This window comes from Euwallacea similis, chromosome 1 (genome assembly GCF_039881205.1).
Source record: "Euwallacea similis isolate ESF13 chromosome 1, ESF131.1, whole genome shotgun sequence".
Classification (NCBI taxonomy): Eukaryota; Metazoa; Arthropoda; class Insecta; order Coleoptera; family Curculionidae; genus Euwallacea; species Euwallacea similis.
This window is the reverse complement of record NC_089609.1, coordinates 9,735,226-9,758,157: the sequence shown is the minus strand read 5'-3', so window position 1 is coordinate 9,758,157 and position 22,932 is coordinate 9,735,226. Positions and strand designations below refer to the sequence as shown.

The 22,932-nt window shown below is 33.8% G+C and overlaps 2 protein-coding genes across 2 annotated transcripts; one reads left to right on the top strand and one right to left on the bottom strand.

Annotated features, from left to right (window-relative positions):
• Window positions 1-238: 238 nt before the first annotated feature.
• On the top strand, window positions 239-22,702 carry LOC136413221 (uncharacterized). Its single transcript, XM_066396671.1, has 32 exons — window positions 239-712; window positions 4,179-4,232; window positions 4,290-4,469; window positions 4,847-5,012; window positions 12,035-12,157; window positions 12,209-12,697; window positions 12,750-12,957; window positions 13,011-13,194; window positions 13,248-13,394; window positions 14,453-14,578; window positions 14,630-14,709; window positions 14,897-14,916; window positions 14,987-15,009; window positions 15,650-15,735; window positions 16,019-16,039; window positions 16,113-16,228; window positions 16,306-16,380; window positions 16,550-16,624; window positions 16,688-16,735; window positions 16,894-17,027; window positions 17,070-17,091; window positions 17,417-17,537; window positions 17,886-18,888; window positions 19,957-20,057; window positions 20,133-20,156; window positions 20,848-20,989; window positions 21,248-21,521; window positions 21,572-21,747; window positions 21,800-22,010; window positions 22,062-22,207; window positions 22,256-22,424; window positions 22,479-22,702. Exons 1-32 carry the CDS (start codon window positions 635-637, stop codon window positions 22,637-22,639), a joined length of 4,983 nt encoding a protein of 1,660 aa, XP_066252768.1. The 5' UTR covers window positions 239-634; the 3' UTR covers window positions 22,640-22,702.
• LOC136414439 (DNA damage-regulated autophagy modulator protein 2-like) lies at window positions 14,217-16,386 on the bottom strand. The gene is made up of 6 exons (XM_066398452.1): window positions 15,999-16,386; window positions 15,596-15,692; window positions 14,937-15,058; window positions 14,639-14,874; window positions 14,442-14,580; window positions 14,217-14,394 (listed from the first exon to the last, which is right to left on the bottom strand). Exons 2-6 carry the CDS (start codon window positions 15,664-15,666, stop codon window positions 14,219-14,221), a joined length of 744 nt encoding a protein of 247 aa, XP_066254549.1. The 5' UTR covers window positions 15,667-15,692; window positions 15,999-16,386; the 3' UTR covers window positions 14,217-14,218.
• Window positions 22,703-22,932: the final 230 nt, after the last annotated feature.

Genomic DNA, 22,932 nt, shown 5'->3' with positions numbered 1-22,932 from the left:
TGTATAAAATCCCACGAAGTAGTGAAAATATACATCTCTAAGTGAGCAATTCACTTCACATTATTTTTGCTTCCATTGCGCACGTTTCTAGAAGTCAATCCTTCAAAAACGAAAAAAAAAACAAATAATTCTAGTGATGATTGATTTACCTAATAATTATTATAGAAAAACTATTGTCGTATTGCCAAGCTCACATAAGTGTGGTTTAATCGTGTAATACTCCGGTCGATCGAAGAACGCGGCTTTAATCATTTATTATCTTTCGGTAAACCGCTAAAGTAGCATGTTGATCCTCCTCTGTATATTTAACTTTACAGAAACCAAATATAAGTGTCATAAAATGATTTTATTTGGATAATACACGCCATTAAAGCTAAAAATACGACTATGTTTTAGCGTTAATTGCAGTCGGAAAACGCACCTTTACTTCTTTCAGAACAGCCTCCAGAAAAAGACCAACAAGTCTGGAATTTTTGATTTCGAAACCAGTAGTGTTGACGAGAGGATTTGATTAGATTTTATTAATCCTCATCAATAAGTCTCGGTTTTCATTCAGTGCGATAAGGATGTTACAGTGATTTGGTAGGTTGCATTATTAATACTAATCCAGATTAGGACAAGTGTTAGTGTGAACATGCGGTGGATTATTATGCTCCAGAAGAGGGCGTTTTTGGGGTCTGTGATTGTGATGATTTTGTGTCTTCTTGAGAACGTGAGTATTTTGCATTTGTGTAGGTAAACATTCCGTAAACTCATATTATATTAAAGATAAAAATGTCAAATGCCAATACAACAAAAGTTAAGGTGGATTAGTATAGACAACTTTCAGGAATTTCGATAACTCATACATTGTTTATATGCGTAAGCTCACTTTTAAACACATGTAAAAATATAAGGGAATTCCTGTGCAGAAAAAGTTCGTGCTTACCACAAGCGATAACAAAGGTGAGCAGTTCCACCGTGCCCCCATATAAGGGTCCATATATCCCTATAGATCCCCTTGACTAAGATTCTTAAAATCCACTTGGTTGAATTCGTAGCATTGTGTCATTTAATGCCAAGTCTAAACCGAGAACCAAATAAGCACTTAACAAGGTAGTAAATCGAAACTTTTTGAAATTTATTGGAAATTTTCTTGCTATTTTGGTGAATATTAAATTTTTTTAATACTGATTACGGCAGTGGAAATCCACCACTGACTTACTTTTCCCCTCCTCTAATTTCTCTCAAACTGGAGTATATTTAAACTTCATTAATACCGCAATCAATCCGTTACACACTAGTCAAAATCTCAATTCAAATACACGCAAAACAAGCATAAAAGATGGTTTGTTGATTGGCTCCGTCGCACCCACATCACTCTCCAAACTGAGTTATATAAATAATAATCGTTTCTAAACCCAGAATTAATTATAACGAATCATTATAATCATTATAACGAATCAATTAATTCAAAAGTGCTCTTATAATATTTACAAACTCAATGATCAATGACTCATCTCTGCGGCTTAAATCCCTCATCTCTTCGTAAAAATCTCGATAGTCTGAGGTGAGCATTTTGTGGTATAAACGCGGAGTTTTCGAATATCTTGTAAAATGCCATAAAACAAGATATATTTGGATAAATTCATAAACAAGGACCAGATATTATATACGAGTCAATCTTTGATCTAATCGAATATTGGCAGAGCAAAGAGAATGATTTTATAGCGAAAATAAAATCGGAAATTATCATGAAAACATGATTTTTGCATGGGTTCAGTCAATTTTAGGTAATGGGTAAACAATGAAAATTACTTCCAGTGTTCAAAAATAATATTTATTCTCCCTGAATGTCATGAGTTTTAAAACCTTTCACGTTCTTTTATTAATGCCATTAGACTAATAAAGGAGTTTCAAAAAAAGAATAATTTCTAACTTCATTAATGTGTATTTAACTATAATTACCAAAACTGTTTTGAAAATGAATTTTTCAGAAAGGTGGCAAATGAAGACGACTACACAGAAACTCGTGATTTAGGTTAGTTCAGGTTAATTGGGACTGAGTTAGGTTCATTTGGGTGAAATCAAACTCGAGCAAGTCCAGAGAATTTTTCCAACAAAGCAAAATCAAAATTGAATTCTAACCACATGGTTAATCTTAGTTAACAAGGGTAACCAAATTCAGTTATTGAAAATCTTAAATAATGCTAAATTTGGAAAGCTCGAGAATTGAGGATTTTAAATTGGTTTCATAAAACATTTTTGTATATTTCATAATCTTTCAGGGAAGAAGGCGTCTGGATAATTCCAGAATTCATCCCTAATCACGTGAGTAGTCCGGCGAATAAGGTTAATCAGTTTCAGCTACTTAAAGGTTCTTGAATAAAGTTCTACAGTCTGAGGAAAATGTTTTTATATTCTATAATTTCTTGGGGAAATAGACTTCTAAGAAAGTTCAGAATTAATAGTGAACTAGAAATAACTAATTGAGAACGACTTTTGAGGATCTTTTGGATTCGTTCCAGCAGTTTTTTAAATAAAAAATCTGGATATTTTGAGAATAATAAAGATTTATTTAAATAAAAGAAGAGTACGAGAAATTGAGTTTCAAGCAGCTTAGAAATAATTTCAGGATTTGTCGGAAAAAAATCTTCTATTCGGAAGAATACAATTAATCCTAAAATACTTGATTAAACCACGTAACTAAACAATTGTATACCCTCAACTACCTATTTCGCTTCTTTCCCGTGCAAGATACACTTCCTAGGATAAGGGATTTGTAGAATGATTCAAGAATAGAATTTTGGATATTCAGATAATTCCAGTGTAAGGCGACTTTCCAAAATGTTATTAGGTAATTTTCGGCCATTTGGCTAAGACCCGTTAATATGTAAGATGGCCCCAATAACTCACTGGAACAAATCAAAACTCCCTGAGATATATTTCTTGTTGGTACCTGTGTGTATACGCATATAAAACCCAAATTGACATGAAAACATTACCATCCATCTTAATGTTTTTTTGTTATGTTTTTGCTTGTCTCTATGTTTAAATCAAGGTATGAGATCAGACACCATTTTTTCAGACACTTAGCTAGCACCACTTGTCTGGAAAGTGACTTTTTGCTCGTTTTGTTTAATCATTTTTTCAATTGTCGTCTTTTTCAATATTGTTTTTTGTCACGTACATTATTGTCTGATATCAATAAACCTTAGCTGTAGTTCAAAAAGTTTTTTGCACGAAACCGTGCCTCTGAGATTACAAGTGACTTAAAGTGATCCGAAGGAGATATCCAGTCCATGTTAGTTGGGCGGGCTATTTTATAAATTCTCGAATTCTGGTAACATCTTCGAAAGATTGTTTGGATACTTTCATTCAGAGTTACATCGCTGTTCGCAGAGAGATTTGGAAAAATCTTAGCAAAAATGGTTGGCGTTTGCAAAGAATCCAGAGTGACATAATTTAAAAAATAATTCATTTTTCTGTATCAGGTCTTTAGCAAAATCATATTTCTCGTCTTGTTGGAAAAAAAACTGAAAAATGTAATTGCGAAATTTTGTAACGACTCCAGAACAAGTTTTGGTTTCTTTCAAAAAAACCGAAAACTGGTTTTGGTAGATTTTCAACTCTTGGAAGAGACCAGTGATATTGACAAAACTTGCTGTCATTGAGTTTCTTTTTGCAGCGATTTCAGAGGGGAAATTTGACACTGCCAAGAGATCTAGAAGCAAGAGGTATCAGCAAGGAAATTCTCGTGAAAATCACTGATACTAGTTGCATGGACAAACCGTAAATCTACGTCCCGTTTAAGGTCTTAAACCAGAACAAAACTTATTGAAATTGAGCTAACTTGCAACGATTCCAGAGACGAATCTGGACTTTTAAAACGGTTAAAAGGTTTGCAAACCCATAATAGCTGATGTTATGCTAGTGCGGAGGGTCTCTAATAAAACTTTCAACTATCCTGTCAAGAGGGCCATGAAACAAATTTAAACTACCCCATGCATGTCGGTTCTCAGTTCAAACGTCTATTGTCAAAATTTCGAGGTTATGTTTTCCTTCATGTGATCAGTCTGGACTGAAGCGTGTATGAACTAATCAAAGACGTACTGGATTTGATTGACGATTTTGGAAAATTATTAAGGAGTCACTATTTTTCTTTTCAAAACTTCTTAATCGAATAATTTTGTTTTCAGAAAGCTCTTCCCAACAAACAAATGCAAGAGTATTGCATAAAATTAGACGCCTATGTAAGTAAATATTTTTTCTTATGAAGAAGATTTTTCGGAAATTTTCCTCCAACTCAGAATTCTTCAAAGTACTGTTCTCTGAGGGGCACGTATTTCTCCCAACCGATCTGGAATTATCAAGCAGGATTTTTATGCTACAACTACACCAACAATGCCAGATTCACCAACAAATACAAATCGGATACGGATTACAATTTCACTTGCAATGGATCAGTTTTTAGACTTCCAGTGGCATTAGTAAGTATGGACAAATTCCCTTTAGTAGTTTGCGTCAATTTCTCGTGGAAATCCAATAATTAGATGATTTAAGCCTTCATTAAAAGTGACATTACAGCATAATTTTAGCCACGGATTACGCTATCGACGAGCCGATGTTATTTTAGTATGTTTCGTATACATTTCTGCAATACATCAAAAATTGTTTTCTCATCTTCTTAGCCAACACCGCGGCCTACTCACATTTTACATTAAACATACTTTAATTCCCCAAATTACAAACAATAGCAATTTCATTTATTTCGTTGTTTGTTAACGCTGCAATTCGCAAGATCATAAAGCTAATTTACTGCTCTTTATATTAAGCCCCGAAGCATTAAACATTTCAAGCACTTTAGGTTAATGATACCACTATTGCCTTGTACGATTACAAAGAGGCTGAATCGGCTGATTTACTCAGGAAGTCTTTTAAATCCGAGGAGATGTTTGATAATTATCTGAAGTGCTGTAAAGAGGCCGAGGATTGTTGCTCGAAATTCATGACCAACACCAACATAATCAATAGTAAGTAAAACCACCCTTAAGGGGGTAGTCTAGTGTGAACGTTTAAAAATAGGCACTTTTTGAACATATTTTTTTCAAAAAGTATTGCATATAATTGGGTAACCTTTTTTTCCCAAAAATGTATGATTTAGTACAGCATAATTGTTTTTTTTTCATAATTTAAAAATATCTATTTATTTATTTATAAAGTTTCCTTCTCGTCGCACCAAAAAAATGCTAGTTCTGCTGGCGCAGGTAATTCCGATCTTCCTAGATATCTGAAATAGAAAATCGAAAGAGATTCTTAAACTGCATCACTGTCGTTATCGTCCGTACCAAAATTTTTAAATTTCCCTGTAAATTGGCAAAATGGTGACGTTTTTTTCAAAAGTCAAAAGAAAGATACGTTTTCTAGCGCTATACATGAGTTAAAATTATGAATTAGAATTCGAATTTTAACAATTCAGGTACGAACAATAGCAATAAATATGCTGAATATTATGTGAAATTTTGAAGTCGATATATTCAGCCATTTTTGAGTAATCACCTGCGCCAGATGCGAAAATGTCGTTTTGGGAAAAACGCGTTCAAAGCTTTCAAATCAAAAACTCACTTACTTTTACTACTAATCAACAAATCAACAATGTTAGGACCATACATAAATCCCTTCTCTGCATTATAAAAGTCAACTTCAACTGCTCTGGCTTCTTTTCTGGCGATACGAGCCCCTTTCTCTCTCCGTTTGTTCCCGGACGAAACGTAAACTTCTGGACCATGTACATAACACATTGTTCCAAGTTTTTGTGTCTCCATCACCGATGAAAAAAGCATATTTTACATTGTGATTTTGCAGTGACCGCTAAAGCGTTTCAATAATGCCATCTACTTCCATTTTATCAGCACTACTATGATGATTTGCTTGAAACTTTTCCTCATGAGGCTCGTGCGAAGCATCATACTCTCTTGTGTTTTCTCTACCATTCCATACATGGTATGCATGACAGAAACTTGATTTCACGATGATATCCATAAAATCCAACTTTAATACGAGTATTCAACTTTTTTTCTTTTCGTACAGCTTTATCAATTGCTATAGCGTACATAACGTTTGCGCTTTCACTAATAGTTTTTATAATGGTATAATATAGTGGCGAGCAAAAAAATTAGGTCACTTGAAAAATTATAAAACTTTTTTTAATTCTTTGCTTTAGACTTATATTTGCTGATCGTAAATTATCTTATTGTATTTTTTAACCTAAACTTAATATTCAATATTGAATCGAAAGCCTTATTTTGGTTTTTATGACCTTATTCTGGAAAAACGGGAAAACTATATTTCGAATGAAACTAAACTTAGGATTATTCGAAAAAAAAGGAATAAATAAAATTTCGCATTCGTGAAAAAAATTGAAAACTAATAACGTGTAATCCCTCCTCTTGCGTTAATGATTGCTTGAAGTTGACGAGATATACTTTGAAAACTAAATTAAGAATCACATTCTGATGAATGTTACTCCACTCCTAAAATAGCAACTCTTTCAGCTCCTGGAGCTCCAGCCTTTTGGAGTTGGTGTATGCTTTCGAATACATCGCCCCAACTCGTCTCAAACATATTCGGTGGTATTCATGTCTGGACTAAGTGCTGGCCAATCAAACCGTCTAATTGCTATCTCATCCAGATATTCAATGGTTATTCTAGCTGCGTGAGGTCTAGCATTATCTTGCATGAAAATGCCATGTTCGCCCAAAATCATCGTGAAAGACATAACATGATATTCCAGAACTTCCGTAATATACCTGTGAGCTATCAGGGAGCCATTCTGTATGAAGATCCACTTTATGCGTGCTTGTAAAGTGATTCCTGCCCAAACCATAAAGAATCCACCTCCAAATGGAAGTCGCTCGACGACACAAGCCAAGGCACATCTTTCTTCAGGTTTTCTTCATATTTGCCGATGTCCGTCTGATCCATTAAGATAAAAACGTGACTCATCTGAAAATAACACCTTGCTCCAGTCATCATTATTTCATACCAAGTGGTTTCGGGCAAATGCCAATCTTGCAGTTCAATGCCGGCGGTGCAATGGTGACCCTGTAGCCATCCTTCTACAAATTAATCCAGAAGCAGGAAGCCTTCTTTTAACGGTCTATTCGCTAACTTTAACGTCTCTAACCTCTTGAAGTTGATTTCACAGCAAAACAGCAGGGGCTGTTCTATTCCGCAAACTTGTGGACACGAAAACCGATCATCCCTTTGAGTAGTAGTTCTTTTTCTCCCTGACTCTGGTCTTCTGGTCGACAGTCTGGGCCAGTCTATTGATAACGCTAAAGCACATTTTGTACAGCCTATAGGTTCTTACCAACAACTCCTGCAGATTCGCGTTTTCCTCGACCATTGTATGAATTCTACAATTCTTCTACAATTCTTGCTATAACAAGATCTAAAAGCCCTATGACTTACTAAATGAACACTACAAACAATACACTGTAAAACCAATAGATTTTAGAAAGAAAAATCAGCACTGAACTTTGAAATATGCAATGAAATACAGTAGGTCAAGAAAGTATTCATACATGTAGGCGAATCCCATTTATTTACAATTTTCATAACTTAAAAATAATTGAAATCATAAAAATTTAATATATTTGCACAAATAAGACATTATTACCCAGACTTATGAAAAATATAACCAGGAAACTGTCTTTTTGTACAAGGAAAATGAGAAAAATGTCTTTAGACATGCCCAAAAAAGTATTTTACAGTTATTAACCAGGGTCAGATTCCGCCGAGTAGAATCTAACTCGCCTTTGATGTTGGATGGACTAGAATCTTTCAAATGAAAGTATTAAATCACGTATCGATAACCACTTTTTCCATATTTACAAAATCTCTAAAAACATTCCCTAAAAACTGTCCCAAAACAAATACAAATCAATGTAGCACCCTCAAATTTTAGACATAAACTTTTTAAGGTTAGGTGTCTGTAATATAGGCAAATTTTTATCAAAATAATCGCCATCTATATGTCAGGTCGGGTATTTCTGGAACTATCCTCGTAGCTTCGTTTACAACACGTAGATTCTTGCGACGATTCGTACACGAATGGACACGCCGCAGACAGGATAAAACTTGTCGCTAACAAATATTATACGACACGGTTTGTTCGAAATTCAAGCAGCATTCGTTTGCGACTACGTTTGTACAAACAATTGGAAAATATAACGTTTTTATGATCATACTGTAAAAGAATATTCAAATAGATATACAGTATCTAACAATCTTGTTCGTACACATGGATTTGTTAAAGAAAATACTCGATTTTCGCTATCAAAAAATGATTTATTTTACCGTTTTTTTTTAAAATTATTAACAAGAAATGTATTTATTTTAAATATACGTACTTAAGTACAAAGCTTTCAAAGAATAAATAACAGAACTAATCAATAAATTTAACAAAAATACCTCATCTTCATACAACATTTATGCTCGTGCACTTAAATTTAAATATAAAACTAAACAAGATTTCCGATTAATATGTAATTGATCAATACTTTGTTGAATAGCCCTTTGCTGTGATGACCGCTTGACATCTTCTATTCGTAGAGTAAACTAATTTTTTGTATATTTCAGAACTGATTTTTTCCATTCTTGTGACACAATGTTTTTTAATTCTGTTTTTGATGAAATTTTATGATTTCTTATATGTTTTTTTTTTAATTCACTACAAATGTTCAATTGAGTTTAAGTCTGCTGATTGTGGAGGCGTTTTTAACAATTTTGAAACATTCCAAATTAGCCATTCTTTGTTGATTAAAGCCGCGTACTTAGGACCGTTGTCCTGTTGAAATCTATAAACATTCGGCATACCTAATTTTCGCGCACTTTGTTTTACGTTCTTTTTAGAATGTCGTTATAACCATGTTTATCCATAATACCATCTATAAAATGGATATTTCCAACTCTATTTGAGGACATGCAGCATCAAATCATTAGAGATCCACCTCCATGTTTTACAGTCGGAAGTGTATTACGAGGTTTACTATCTTCATTAGCTTTTCTCCACACTCTATGGATGCTATCTGACTGAAAAAGATGAATTTTTGTACATAAGTACGTATATTTCAAATACATTTCTTGTTAATATTATAGTAAAAAAAAAAGTAAAATAAATCATTTTTGGACAGCAAAAATCGAGTATTTTTTTAACAAATCCGTGTGTACGAACAAGATTGTTAAATACTGTATGCATTCATGGCTCATATTTTTACCCTCATATCTGTCATTAACACATTGAGCGCCGGCCCTGTGAAAACGCAGGATTCTAAGTCTTTCGCTTAAGCGCCGGCCCTGCGGTAATTCGGACTTTTTTTGCTAGTATGGGTGTCCACACATCGATTTACATTCATTTGTCATTGTTACGTCGATCTTCATTTATTATACTCTAAAAACAAAAGGTATACGATAGTTCAGAAAAAATCCAAGCAAGAATTAATCTCGATCAGTGTATTCCTCAGACCGTATATCTTTCGTATGCTTACGCTTTTTGTTGAACAATATATTCTGTAACTTTTTACCCATTTAATATGAATGAAATTATTAATGAGTATATTGCTGATCCTCTATCAGATTATTCGATACATTCAGAAGATTCTGATATAGAAATCGAAGACAGTGATAGTGATGTGAGTTCAAGGAGAACATCAAGAGCTGTTCCATTACAGTATTCAAGTTATTCCGATGATTCCAGTGATTGTGAAATGTCCACAGAATCGCATAGTTACAATGAATTATGGTCAGATGATGATAAAATTCCTAACACACCAGATTTTACTGCTGAACCCGATTCAAAGATTTTTCCTACTGATAAGAAAAGCATAAAAGAAGTCGTCGAATTATTTATTGGCGATGATTTGTTTCAATTAATGGTAAATGAATCCAACACCTATTACCAGCAAAATAAGGACAAGATGAGTGAGGGGAAGAAATGGTCAAAATATCAAACACCAAAATTTGATCACCCCCAGAGACTTTCAGGTGATATGAAGAATCATAAAGTTACCAGAATTGTTTGATAAGGAAAAACAAACAAATATACACGACGTCCGTGTAAAGTTTGCTTTATTAGTAAAAAAAGAAGCGAGAGTGGCTTTATGTGTGCTGAATGCTTAGTACTCTTACATCTTAGACAATGTTTCGAGAAATGCCATACTTGCCTTAAATATTAATATTTTTGTTTTCCGTTTGTTATATTTATATAATAATTTACCATGAAATAAAAAAACTGTCTTTTTTTCTTTTAGAAATAAAACCGAAATTAAACATTTCGGTTTTATTTTTATTTTTTATTTTCGTTAAATTAGATATGATAAATATGCAACAACATTTTTTTTGATTATTCATTGATCAGAAACAGCGAATAAAGCCACCGTTTGGGCTTTAAGTAGCCGATATGCTGCCGGCGCTTAATATATTAAATACAGCAGTTGCTCTGAGAAAACAACGATTCTCCAAATCATAAATGAGTATCATTTCTACACGTTTAACAATACTGGCACCACTGTGGAAAAAATAAAATGAAACGAACACTTTAATCACCCCGACACTCAAAGATTTAAATATTATTAAATAATATTAGTCAAAATTTTCTTAATTGATCCTCAAATGAAGTGAAATAAATTAACATCTAAAGCAGAATTCTAGATAAAAAACTTTACTAATTTTGCTTTCTAAATTTTTCAAAAACTTTAAATAAATGATAATATTTATTATTTTATTTATTTAAAATTAGGGAGCAAAAACTAAATTTTCAACTGCTTTAAATCTCATTTTAACGCTCAAAATGGGACGGTTTGACAATAAGTTAGCATCTTGATAGTTCGTTGCTAGTAAAAACTAACAAATGAATCGCATTTTCTCCATGGCTTACTATATTTTAAGTGTTTTTGATTAACTTAATTAATTAATTAATTTAAATTAGCACGTTAAAACTAAAAGTTGAATATTTCAGTTAAGGAAAGAAATGAAAACATGATTCAAAAAACATGTTCTTCAGAAATGCCTACGCTACAAGTTGGTTGACATTATCGATAAATGACACACTTGATACCCACTACAGGTGGTTTTGAAATTACATAAAATTACATTATTTTATTCATACATTCTGTATATGCCTAAATTTTAAATTTTAATGGCATGTTAAGTATTAAAATCGGACTGGTAGATTCAGAGAAAATTAATTATAGTAATATTTTAGGTAGTGCGCTAATTCCGTGAAGCAGTGTATTATTTGAAATATACTCACTTTCAAAAGTTTTGAACCCCCTGCCTATATTAGTTTTAGCAGTTTAAATTTTTTAATTTTTAACACGTAAACATGTTGTTTTCAATTTCCCTTTATTGCCTCTAGTTGTAAAGTGTTCTTTTTATCAACAATACTACTAAGAATATGTTAAATTTATGTGTGTAATTAAGATGGGGGTGCAAGACTTTTTAAAGTGAATGTATTAGTCGGCGCTTCAATACGATTCTGAAAATTTATATTCTATTCCTTTTTGATTTAATAATTCAACAACTGCTTGAATAAATGTGATGTTAGTTGATACGTTCGTAAAGCATTTTTAAAAAGCTTTAAAATGAGCCATTACAAATGGGGGTTGCCGTTTAAAATTACAAAGTTGGGGTTGCTGGAGGTTAGAGGATAGACGGGAGAAGGTTAGTAAGTACATGATCTTGGTATCCTTTACTAATTATAGAAACGATTTCGAGGGGTTTTTCAAATCTTTTTTCTTTCCTGAGATATAACCGCTGTAAGTTTTTAAAATGTCGTCCTTATACCTACTTCGAATCCCTGGCACGCGCTCTTAATGCCTCTGTTTTGAAACGTTATTATCAGTCAAAAAGGAAGGAATCACCTAAACCATTTATATAATAAAATATTAATTCTATGATCATAAACTATCAAAAAACGTAAAAAAATCAGTTTTTTTGACTCGTCACACTAGACTACCTCTTAAAGAGATGGCCAATAAGTTTCTGTTATTAGACCCAGACGAGTGTCCAGTGGTCTGGGATGGTTGGTCCTGCTTCCCAAACACTGCAGTAAACAGCACTAAGACCTTGCAGTGCAGCAGTCAAGTCTATGAATCCCCGGATAAAGTTTGCACTTGTGCGTAATCATAAAAAAAATTGTACTCTTCTTAATCACTAAAGATTCTAGTGGAGAGTAAGAAACAGTGCTACTGGAATGAGACCTTGGGACTAGCCCTCTGGAACCAACAAACCGATTATTCCTCATGCAAGATAGCTCCAGTGTATCAAGGAAGATACAAATACTACGTCATAGTCCTGATAATCTCCGTGATCTGCTCTCTTCCTGCTATAATGATCTTCGTCACCATACCCACTCTCAGGAACACAAAGAGGGTGATTTTCCATAGAAACCTGTTAATCGCCCTAGTGGTTAGGAATATCCTGAATATCTTACTGAAGCAGCTGGTGCTTATTGACGCCCTTTTGACCCCAGCTCAAACTCACGGCGTCCTGGAGGCCAACTCTGTGTGGTGTCGAACTTTATCCTTTTTCTCCAGTTCTGCGATGAACTCAGTTTATGCCTGCATGTTAGTGGACGGGTATTACTTACATAAAGTCATAGTCAGGACTTTTGCAAAGGAACCACACATGATCACAATTTATGTGGTGATTGTAGGTCGGAGTGAAACAGCTTTCCTATGGGCTTAGCCTTATTTTTGAGATTTTAGTTCTAACATTCTTGCCCTCATTAATATGGGCAACAATCCTCGGGGTAAAACAAAGAGTTTCCTGCTGGGTGGTGGACACCAATGGGGAGCAATGGTCAGTGGACAGTTTTCGACTATTGATATTGGTCATAAATGCAGTTTTGTTGCTGGATATAATCAGGATCATGCTCTCCAAGATGAAACAGGGAGGGACTACCAGTCAAACCATGTAAGTAGTTTTTTAATTAGAAAAGTGTTGGTAGAAATTGCATTTGACTTTAGGGCAGCATTTCGGGCCACTTTATTCTTAATCCCCCTCTTCGGACTCCAATTCCTGATAACAGCAAAAAAGACCGTGATCAATGACACGTGCTTTGCTGAAGACATCTACGAGTACTTTCGGTACACCATGGAGGCTGCGCAGGGGATGTTTGTGGCTATTCTCTTCTGCTACGCAAACACTGAGGTTGAGCCCGTAATAATTGCTGGTCCAATTATTAGTAATACGCGAAATTTTAGGTGCACAATGAATTGAAGAATGTCTATAGAAAGTTAATTATTCATTTGCACCAGAGGTACGGCTGGAACATCGGAGAAAAGAATTTTAGTAGACGCAGAACTACTACTGGTACTTATGTAGGTGCTAGAGGCTCTAACAACCAATTTTAGATTTTAAGTGAGACAGACTTTTTTTGTTAAATATTTTAACTGCGTGCCTATTAAAACGGTCAGATGATGTGAGTATCGATTTTCAAGTAAATACCCAATTTTTGCTCCTATATTCTGTCTAAATATTGAAGAAATTAGTCATCACGGTTCACACAAAGTTCACACAAAAAATTAGTCAAAGATAAACATGCCTTGTAATTACAGTGGTTCAAAATGTTTCTGAATAGTCAAAATCAAAACCATATACCAGTGATTTTGATCAAATCTAACAAATTAACCTGAATAAACAAATAAAATAATAATATACCGTGCGACTCTAAATTGTACCCCCGTCCCCCTTTTTAAGTTTTTAACAAATTATTATTTTTTGAAAATTCAAAAGCAGCATTCAATAGGACAAAAAATACTATTTTTTTATTTTTATTTATTTTTTTATGTTCCTTACGTCACCGGTGACACAAAATGGCTGATTTTTTAAAATTAAAGCATGGGTTAAATGACAACTCAAATTGAAAGTATTTCAAAACTATATTCAGTGGGTTGTTTCGATTCAAAATATGCCAATTAGTTTTTTAATGAAAACAGATATAAATTTGGTAAAAAATACAATACAAAGTCAGTTAAATTTATGAATATGCATAATGAAAAAACTTGTTGATTGATAGGAAATTGGTTTCTTTTGCGCTCGCAAAGAGTCTCTGATTATTTTTATTTATTAATAAAATTTTTCCTTTTTAACAAAGACTTGTTAAATAAATAAGTTTAGATTTAGAGATTTCTTAAGAAGAAAGGAGTAAATATTTAACAATTTCTTCCATATTTTATTCTTCGTCAGTTAGCTTTATTTTTGGTTTAAAAATCACAATGGGCTTAAACTCTATTGCATACAAACTCAAATAAAATACCACTCCAAATATTAAAAACCACTCACTTCCCGTACTAATCAAATGGTAATAGTATCCTCCACTATCTTCAGTCCATTTGGTGATATCATCCCCTATTACAAAATTTTAAGCAATAAATAATTTAGATACAATAACTCACCTCTAAAATAGGCAAAAGCCATCACTCCAAACACTAAAGTTAAAATTAAAGCCGTAGTTATAATCCCCAGTACTACAGCCCTAAGGGTATTCAGCCTTTTAGATCCCAATGAGGGATATATTTTGAAAGAAATGTATGTCTGAAACACTTAATAACTTACTTTCTGTAATAATTACAAAACATACAAGACAACTCACCTGAATTACCAAGACAAACCACCCGAACCCGAACGCTGTGAACGCCCCTATGATATGAGTAACGAAGAAGGGTTGCACTTGGAAGCACCCTAAAGTAAACACCCCCACCACAGACAAAAAAGTGCAGTAAAATGACACCCTATGTATACTGCTCAATCTTGCCTGTAACTTTTCCCCATTCTTCCTATCGAGAATGTCTTTGACTTGCCGGTATCTTATATAAAAAGTTAAGAGCACTGCAGCAAAATTTAATGTTAGTTGGGAGGTAATAGGGTGGGGTAAGATGGCGGGTACCTACTTAGAACGGCTCCAAAGCCCAGCATGAAGGAAAATATACTTCTTTCTAAGGACCATGCTCCTGTGTCGCTAACGTAAGGCAGGATTGCGGGTACGTGACCGTTGGCTACTGAAAGGGCATATCTATGGAAAATACAGATGAAAAATAGTTGGATTTTCACGGGATAATTAAGTCCGAATTGAATGAAGTAGCTCAAACTCTAGAGAAGATATCAAGAAATTAAACTCGTGAAAGAAACATTTTAGATCCACCATACTGTCAAGAAGGAAAATATAATAATATCTATAATAATTTCTAACATTTCCTCCTAGTGAGTCAGATTAATTTAATAATATGCAGCCTTTATCTAGTAACACTCAATAAACAACGACAGATATATAATCTGGAGTAGTTTTGTTTCTTTTTATGTAGTAGCACTAATGAAATGGTAGCAATTCCAAATTTTAGAGGACAAAATAAGTTTTTGATTTTTTGCCTAATTTAAAAAAAAAATTAAATTTAAACATTTGAACGGTATACACCAGAAGCCTCCAAAACTAGAAACAAGAAAATTGAGAACATGATTTATTCTAATTTTGAAGCGAATAAAGATAACGTATCTAGTCATGCCAGCATTTCAAAAAGAAGAAATATGTAATTTGAAATTTAAATTTACTTACGTTGCAATAAAAGTCACAGGGTACAACAACCCTTGAACGATCGGCAACAGGTAGCAATACTTAAACGCCATAATGGACTTACTAGAAGAATATTCAACTGTAAATGAAATCACAAAATTCAAAATAAGTCCTGAGAAAGGGTGAGTAATTAAATCATACACATTGATATTTTTCCATTTAACCGTAATTACTTTAATTAAATACCGCTATAATTTGTTTCTTAATTGAAAGTTTCCTGAATTAATAAACGGCATTAAGGGTTCGATATTGTATGAAAAAACGCTACTAGACTTTTTTCATTACTCATGGACGTACTATACAATTTGCTTGAAGTGGAGAGACATCAAACTAAACTTATTAAGCAGTACTTATTATGTAGTATCTCATCAGATAAGCGACTTACGTGATGGCAAGTTTCTCTAGATGGAATGGACTGCAATGGAGGTTGGTATAGACTATTTTTCTCTTGAACTAAATTAGTACAAATTAGCGAAATCACAGATTAAAAACTAATTAGGAAGATTCCCGTTAGTTGTCTAATAATTATTAACATTTCGGTTCATGCTTTTCATGTGGGCAAACAAGCCACCAGGAGATTAGTAGTGCGCACCCAACCGCATGGTGACCTTCCAGGTTTTATTTGGAATCCTTGAACATATAAGCGATACTTCCACTAACGTAATCATAATGTAAATAATTCTGTCAAAAAGTTTGCTTGGGTGTCACCCCGGTTTGTATTCAAATTGAGGCACGTGTGAAAGTTTATACCGACGATTTGGTTGCCGGTAATAATTTAGCATTCTGTAGACAAAAATGTAGTAATAGCTGCTCAACTTTCCCACTACGTGCCACATGGTACTGACAAAAAATCTTTATTTCATTCAATCGATGTGCATGTTTGAGTAGCTTTTCTATATCAATTACCTCGGGAAGAACGAGCATAAACAATTATAGTGCAAAATCAGTGGGTGCAAGAAGGTCAAGAGAATAGGACCCTCTTAAAAATACTTTCAGGGGGTCTTTTTCAGGGTAATTTCATTGTTTTCTAGATATTTATAAGCGAACTCGTAAATCTATCTCCTTTCTAACTAGAACTATTCTGTTTAAATTTAGTGCTTCAAGGAAGTTTTTCGAATGCAGGTAAGATTTATAGATTGCAATATTAACGAGGTCTGACAGGAATTCAGTTACGTAAATGGGTGCAAAAATGCAATAATACTAACAAAATTAATTGCCTTTTTTTACTGATTATTAATTATTTTATTGAAACAACTTGTATAAAAAAAAAACCTTATAAGTTGCCCATTCAAAACTTTGCATTTACACAGACCGAGAAGTTTGGGCAAAACATTGGGAAACTGTATCCAGATTTTATTTTGTTTCTCCTCAAGGAAATTCTTCGTCTTTCTTCAAATGCGTCAAAGACAGTGAAGCAAAGATAGAGTAGTCGTTTGTAGATTTATCTCACAATCAGTGTAATAGATACCACAGCGGTGGTAAGTGCGAATTTTGGCAGGAAAAAAAATGCTTTTCTTGTTGTACAGGGTGTTAGTGAAATAACTTTCGTAAATTTAACCAGTGATTAAGAACATCATTTTGAACAAAAAAGTTCCTTACAACAGGGGTCGAAAACCTAATAGTTTTTTCAAAAAAAAATGTCAAAGTTGGTAACCGAAAAGCTATAATAAGGTTTAAAATTTGAATAAAATGTGGAAAAATGTACTTGACACATACAGGTTGTTTGACGTGTAACAAAAAAACTTAAAATTATTCAACAATAACATTGCTAAAAGCAAATGAAAACTTAATTAATAACTTAAGCGGTAAAAAAAAACGTAAGTGGCAACGCCGCACTGAATGTTACCGAAGAAGAGAAGTTTATTTTCGTCAGGGTTGTTTTTTATGGCCCTTATGAGGGTCGCTCACCCACCTTGCGGGTGAAGTGATAAGGCATTGGAATGCGCAGTAAACAGATTGACTTAGTACCTCAATAGTACATGAGTTATGTAACCATCTGCACTTTATCCCATTTTATGTGACATATGATCCTGGGCAAACATGCCTGGCGCCATGGACATGTGTAGCCCATTAGTGACCATCAAGAAGAGACAAAAGACAAAAACCACCCTTATTTTTCAAATTTGTCATGGACTGTATGTCCTTCCATACTTTTAATATTTTAGTGTGATTTCGGTCTTGCTGAATGCATCTTCTGTCGGTACACGCAACAAATTATCCGCAAAGTTAATTTGGGCGAGCTTTAAGTGATTTTATCCCTACTTATTAATAGTACCTATGTGACAATGTATTCTGTACGCGAGTATCATGACATGCTTTTAATCTATGGTGAGGCGTCACAAAATTCTGAAGAAGCTAGATGCATTTACGGTGATCGTTATCCAGAAAGAAAACTTCCAGCGGGACAAACATTTGTGCAAGTTTCCCAAAGGCTTCTGGATACAGGTAGTGTTATTCCTACTTATAAAGGACGAGGTCGACAGCGAGAAGTTGGTTCTGAAGCCGAGGAACAAATAATAAACTTTATGGAAGAGGATTCAACAAGGAGTACCCGGAGTATTGCTCGCTACGTAGGTGTTTCTAATTGGACTGTTCATAGAACGCTAAAGGAGCAATTGCTCTATCCTTTCCACGTACAGAGAGTTCAAGGACTTTTACCCACTGATTTTGCATCAAGGCAACAATTTTGTGAATGGTTCATTGAACAACAAAGAAATCCAAATTTCTTGTCTACCATTTTATCAACGGACGAAGCTTCTTTCACAAGGAATGGAATTTGGAATTTTCACAATTGTCATAACTGGGCAGATGAAAATCCTCACGCCATTTCTCCAAAAAAATTCCAACATGAATTTTCAATAAATTTATGGGCTGGAATAGTGGGAGATCAGCTTATTGGGCCTTTTGTATTACCTTCAAGGTTAAATGGACCCATCTATTTAGAATTTTTAACAAATGATTTGCCAAATTTGTTAGAAAATGTACCTCTTCAATTGCGTGCCATGATGTGGTATTTGCATGATGGAGCTCCTGCACACATAAGCCGTCCAGTTGTGGAACATTTACACAATAAGTTTGAAAATAGATGGATAGGAAGAAATGGCCCTAATCATTGGCCTGCCAGATCTCCGGATCTTAATCCTTTAGATTTTTTCTTTTGGGGTTTCATGAAGAATTTGGTCTACGCCGTGGAAATAAAGGACGAAAACCAGTTACGACAACGTATTTTTGCTGCTGCCGATCATATTAGGAATACACCAGGAATTTTTCATCGCGTACGGGAAAATTGGTTAAAACGCTGTCGTGCATGTATGGACTCAAATGGTGGACATTTTGAACATTTGATGTAGTAAAAACAATTATAACTTTGTATTTTGATTGAGATATTAGTGGTGTAAAGTGTGTAATGTAACATGTTATACCAATAAGAGATGACAACAATGATTTAAAGATAAGTAGCTTTTAAAAATAATAAGAATCACATAATTTTTAAATTTCATAAATTTAGTGCATTTTGTTAATTATGTACTGTAAAACCTACCAGACCCAAAAAAAAACGTGTAAAAAAGCAAACCCACTTCATGCGGCTACTTAGGTAGGTGTGAAAATGAAATAAATTCGACGCGACGTTGCCAATTCTCAGAAAATGTTTTTTTAATTTTCCAGGGAAATGGTTGTATTTACGACCCCTGTTGTAAGGAACTTTTTTGTTCAAAATGATGTTCTTAATCACTGGTTAAATTTACGAAAGTTACTTCACTAACATCCTGTATATCTCGGTACTGGAGACAAATAATTAGACGGGTCTTAGTTTGTAGTATTCAATTTGGCTACCAAAATGTTACATTTATGTAGCTTTCTATGAATGTATTGAGTTAAATTTGTAAATATTTTGTCAAGCTTGATAACAGATTTAAACCTCTGGACAACTTAAACAGAAAAATGCAACTCAGTATGAAGACTTTTGTCAATGACATTGTGTCACAAAATAGATTTTGAAACACCCTGTATCAAAAACTCTTTTATAAAGTGCACAGTGGAAACTTACTAAATAAATAGAAATAACTGTAGGCATTAAAGTAGTTGTTGACTAATGCATGACATAGTGGTGGCAAGTGTAAATTTTGGCAGACCAAATTAAGTTCATTTCATGCAAATTTTAGTTTCCTTAGAATTGAGTGGCTTAAAATAGTATTATATTTTACTTGGAAAATGTTATATTTCTACATATTTCCTTGCCGATGTATCTATTTAAATTTGTAAATACTGTCAAGTTTGATAAGAGAGTTAAAAAACCGGTAAATTTATGCAAAAAAATTCGGAACGTTTAGAGATTTTTTTAGGCTCTTTATTGGGTATTTTCCGTTGAAAAAATTAAGCAAATAATACATACAGGGTGTTCCACTAACAACAGTCAGCAGCTATATCTCAGAAACTATAATTGGTAGAAGTTCGAAACAAGAATTTTCTTAAGTATTGTAATAAAAAAAAACATTTAAAAATATTTTATTTATTACAGTGTTACCAGTTCTACTAGCAATCAGTATAACTCTAGGATTTTTTAAGCATAAACCTTATATCTGAAGCAATTTTTACTTTTCTGTTACTCATATTTTCAAAATTATGAAAATACATATTAATGAAAAAAACAAAATTTTGAATATTTTATCTTTTTAATTTCTCAGTAATCAAATTACCTCCAACATCTCATCCAAAAACCATCCGCCTTATAAAAAAATCTCTAAAAATACCCTCGTGAACCAAGAATATTATTTGGCAAATATACCCCTATACGTCAGAATATTCTTTTAAAAGTTGCTTTAAAAAATCCCCTTATAAAATTTAAACTTTTGCAACAAATCTAAATTTTAAATATCTTCTAACTTCCTACCATACTACAATACCCAGTGTTTAAATTTGTTATGGGATCATATTCATATATTCCTGCAAGTGGCTCACTCAAAAACTTGAGAAATTCAATACTTGTTCAGGAATAATCACGTTGGGCAACTGTATTATTTTGTTTTTTCTTGAGTTATGTTTTGTCTTTATTTAAAGGCTCAAAATAAGCGGAGGATCTACTCTGGCGTAATTCTTACTAGCACACTCTAATGGATGCCAGAGGCACAGTGGTGACAAATGAGAATTTTTGCAGGACAGACCTGCAAACCTTTTTCCTTGATTTATAATTATTTATTTTAGATAAAAGTCCACTTCCTACATAACTCGTGATGAACAATTGCGAAGAATATGGTTAAACTACTAAAAGAATATTCCAAAACCCTCCTACTTGCTTTCATCATTTGGGACAATGCTGCCGCCCAGTTTTCCAAACCTGCACAACTTTTCCGGAACCTGTTAACAGACATGACAAAGGTTAATTATATATATAAAAAATGAAACTATTTAGTCTAGGTATTATTCAAGAAGTGTGTCACTGATAATGTGTAGATCCGTTTACGGGCCAGCACGTACATATATAATTACCAAACATAAGCGTAAGCTTATGCACGCCCCATAACAATATTCTGACCAGGGCGAAAGTCAAACAAAGAGATTTACTTATTGCTACATGCATAATTCATCTGTCATTTAGGAAAAAACCTCTTCAATAATAAGAGAAACGATTTCTAGGCGACCTCAGGCAACTTCGTTATAAAATACCCCAGTAGGCCTTACGGGCGACTGCAAAGGCCCTTTCCGAAATCCATGCCCTTTCCGTGCAAAAACTTTACTTTCCACGGAACTGGGAGATCCTTTAGAAAACCCACAAGTGTGCATAAACTAAGACCTGGGGATATTGACGTCATCGGAGCTTTGGGGGACTCTTTGGTGGCTGGGAATGGGGCCATGGAAGAATATGCCTTAGGGACTATGATTGAGAATCGTGGGGTTTCTTGGTGTATTGGTAGGAATAAATTTCCTGACTTAACAGAGTTTTGCATAAAATTTTATCAGGGGGTGAAGGTACTTGGAGAGAGATCATGACTCTTCCAAACATCCTCAAAGAATTTAATCCAAACCTTAGAGGTTACTCAACAGGAACTGGGGAATTTTTATCCGAAAATGCGAAACTGAATGTTGCATTTCCAGTAGCTGCCGGAGCTGACGCTTTAAGGCAGGCAAAGATTCTGGTAAAAATCGTCAATGTTTATAATATTGTCCCATCATTGTCTATGTCTTAAGGTGAAAAAAATGAAATCGGACCCAAAAATCAACATCCAAGAAGACTGGAAGATGCTGACAGTGTTCTTCGGTGCTAATGATATTTGCTCAGCTCAGTGCTACAACAAAGAAAGAGCTTCTGCCAAAAACCACGCCCAAAAACTCATGAAAGCCCTGGATTATCTCTACGAAAAGCTCCCTAGGACTTTTGTAAACTTGATTCCAGTTTTAGGTCGCAACTAAATTATTCTCAGCGACAGTTAGGCAACAATTGAAATTTTAGATGTATCTGTGAGTGTCAGAATTAAACAAACCATGATGTGCCATGTTTTCCATCGCCTATTTTGCGCTTGCTTCCACGAAGGAGGAAACGAAATGAATACCATTACTGCGCTTACTAAAGACTATCAAAAAGCAGAACAAGACCTGGTTCGTTAGATTTTTTAACGTTATTACTTATGTTAAACTTTGTAAAAGGTTTTTAGTGGAAGATATGATCAAAGAGAAGACTTCACAGTCGTGATTCAACCCTTTATAAAGCTCTTCAACGCCCCTGATGATCCAGCAAAGAGATTTGAAGAAGTCATTGATATATCCTACATTACCCATGACTGTTTTCATTTTTCACAGAAAGGACATGCTTTAGGTTAGTTTTTCATTAAAATGTGCACTTGTAGAATGTAATTTAATTGTTTTTTAGGTGCTAACATGCTTTGGAACAATCTGTTACAACCTGTAGGGCTAAAGAGCCAAATGAAGTTAAAATACGTTATGGAAAAGTTTGAATGTCCCAAACCAGAAGCGCCTTATTTATTCACCAATAGGAATTCAAGAGAATATTTAAGCGTTGGATATCAATAAGTGATAAATTACCTCAGAGTTAATAAAATGGAGATATTTCTAGTGTTTTGTTTGATTACATTAATTTTCTTGATAGTCTGGTGGAGGAAAAATTTCGTTACTTTGATTTGAAGAAATGAAACATTTGCTAATTTGTGGGAAAATATTTTTTAGGTTTTTTATTATTGTTGTGGGGTGGTTAAAGTTTATTAAAACAGATAAAGGGGTTAATAAAACATTAACATTTTTCAATATAATCTTGATTTTATGGTGAAGGTAATTTTTGCCAAAGTTAAATATTAAAATCACTTTAA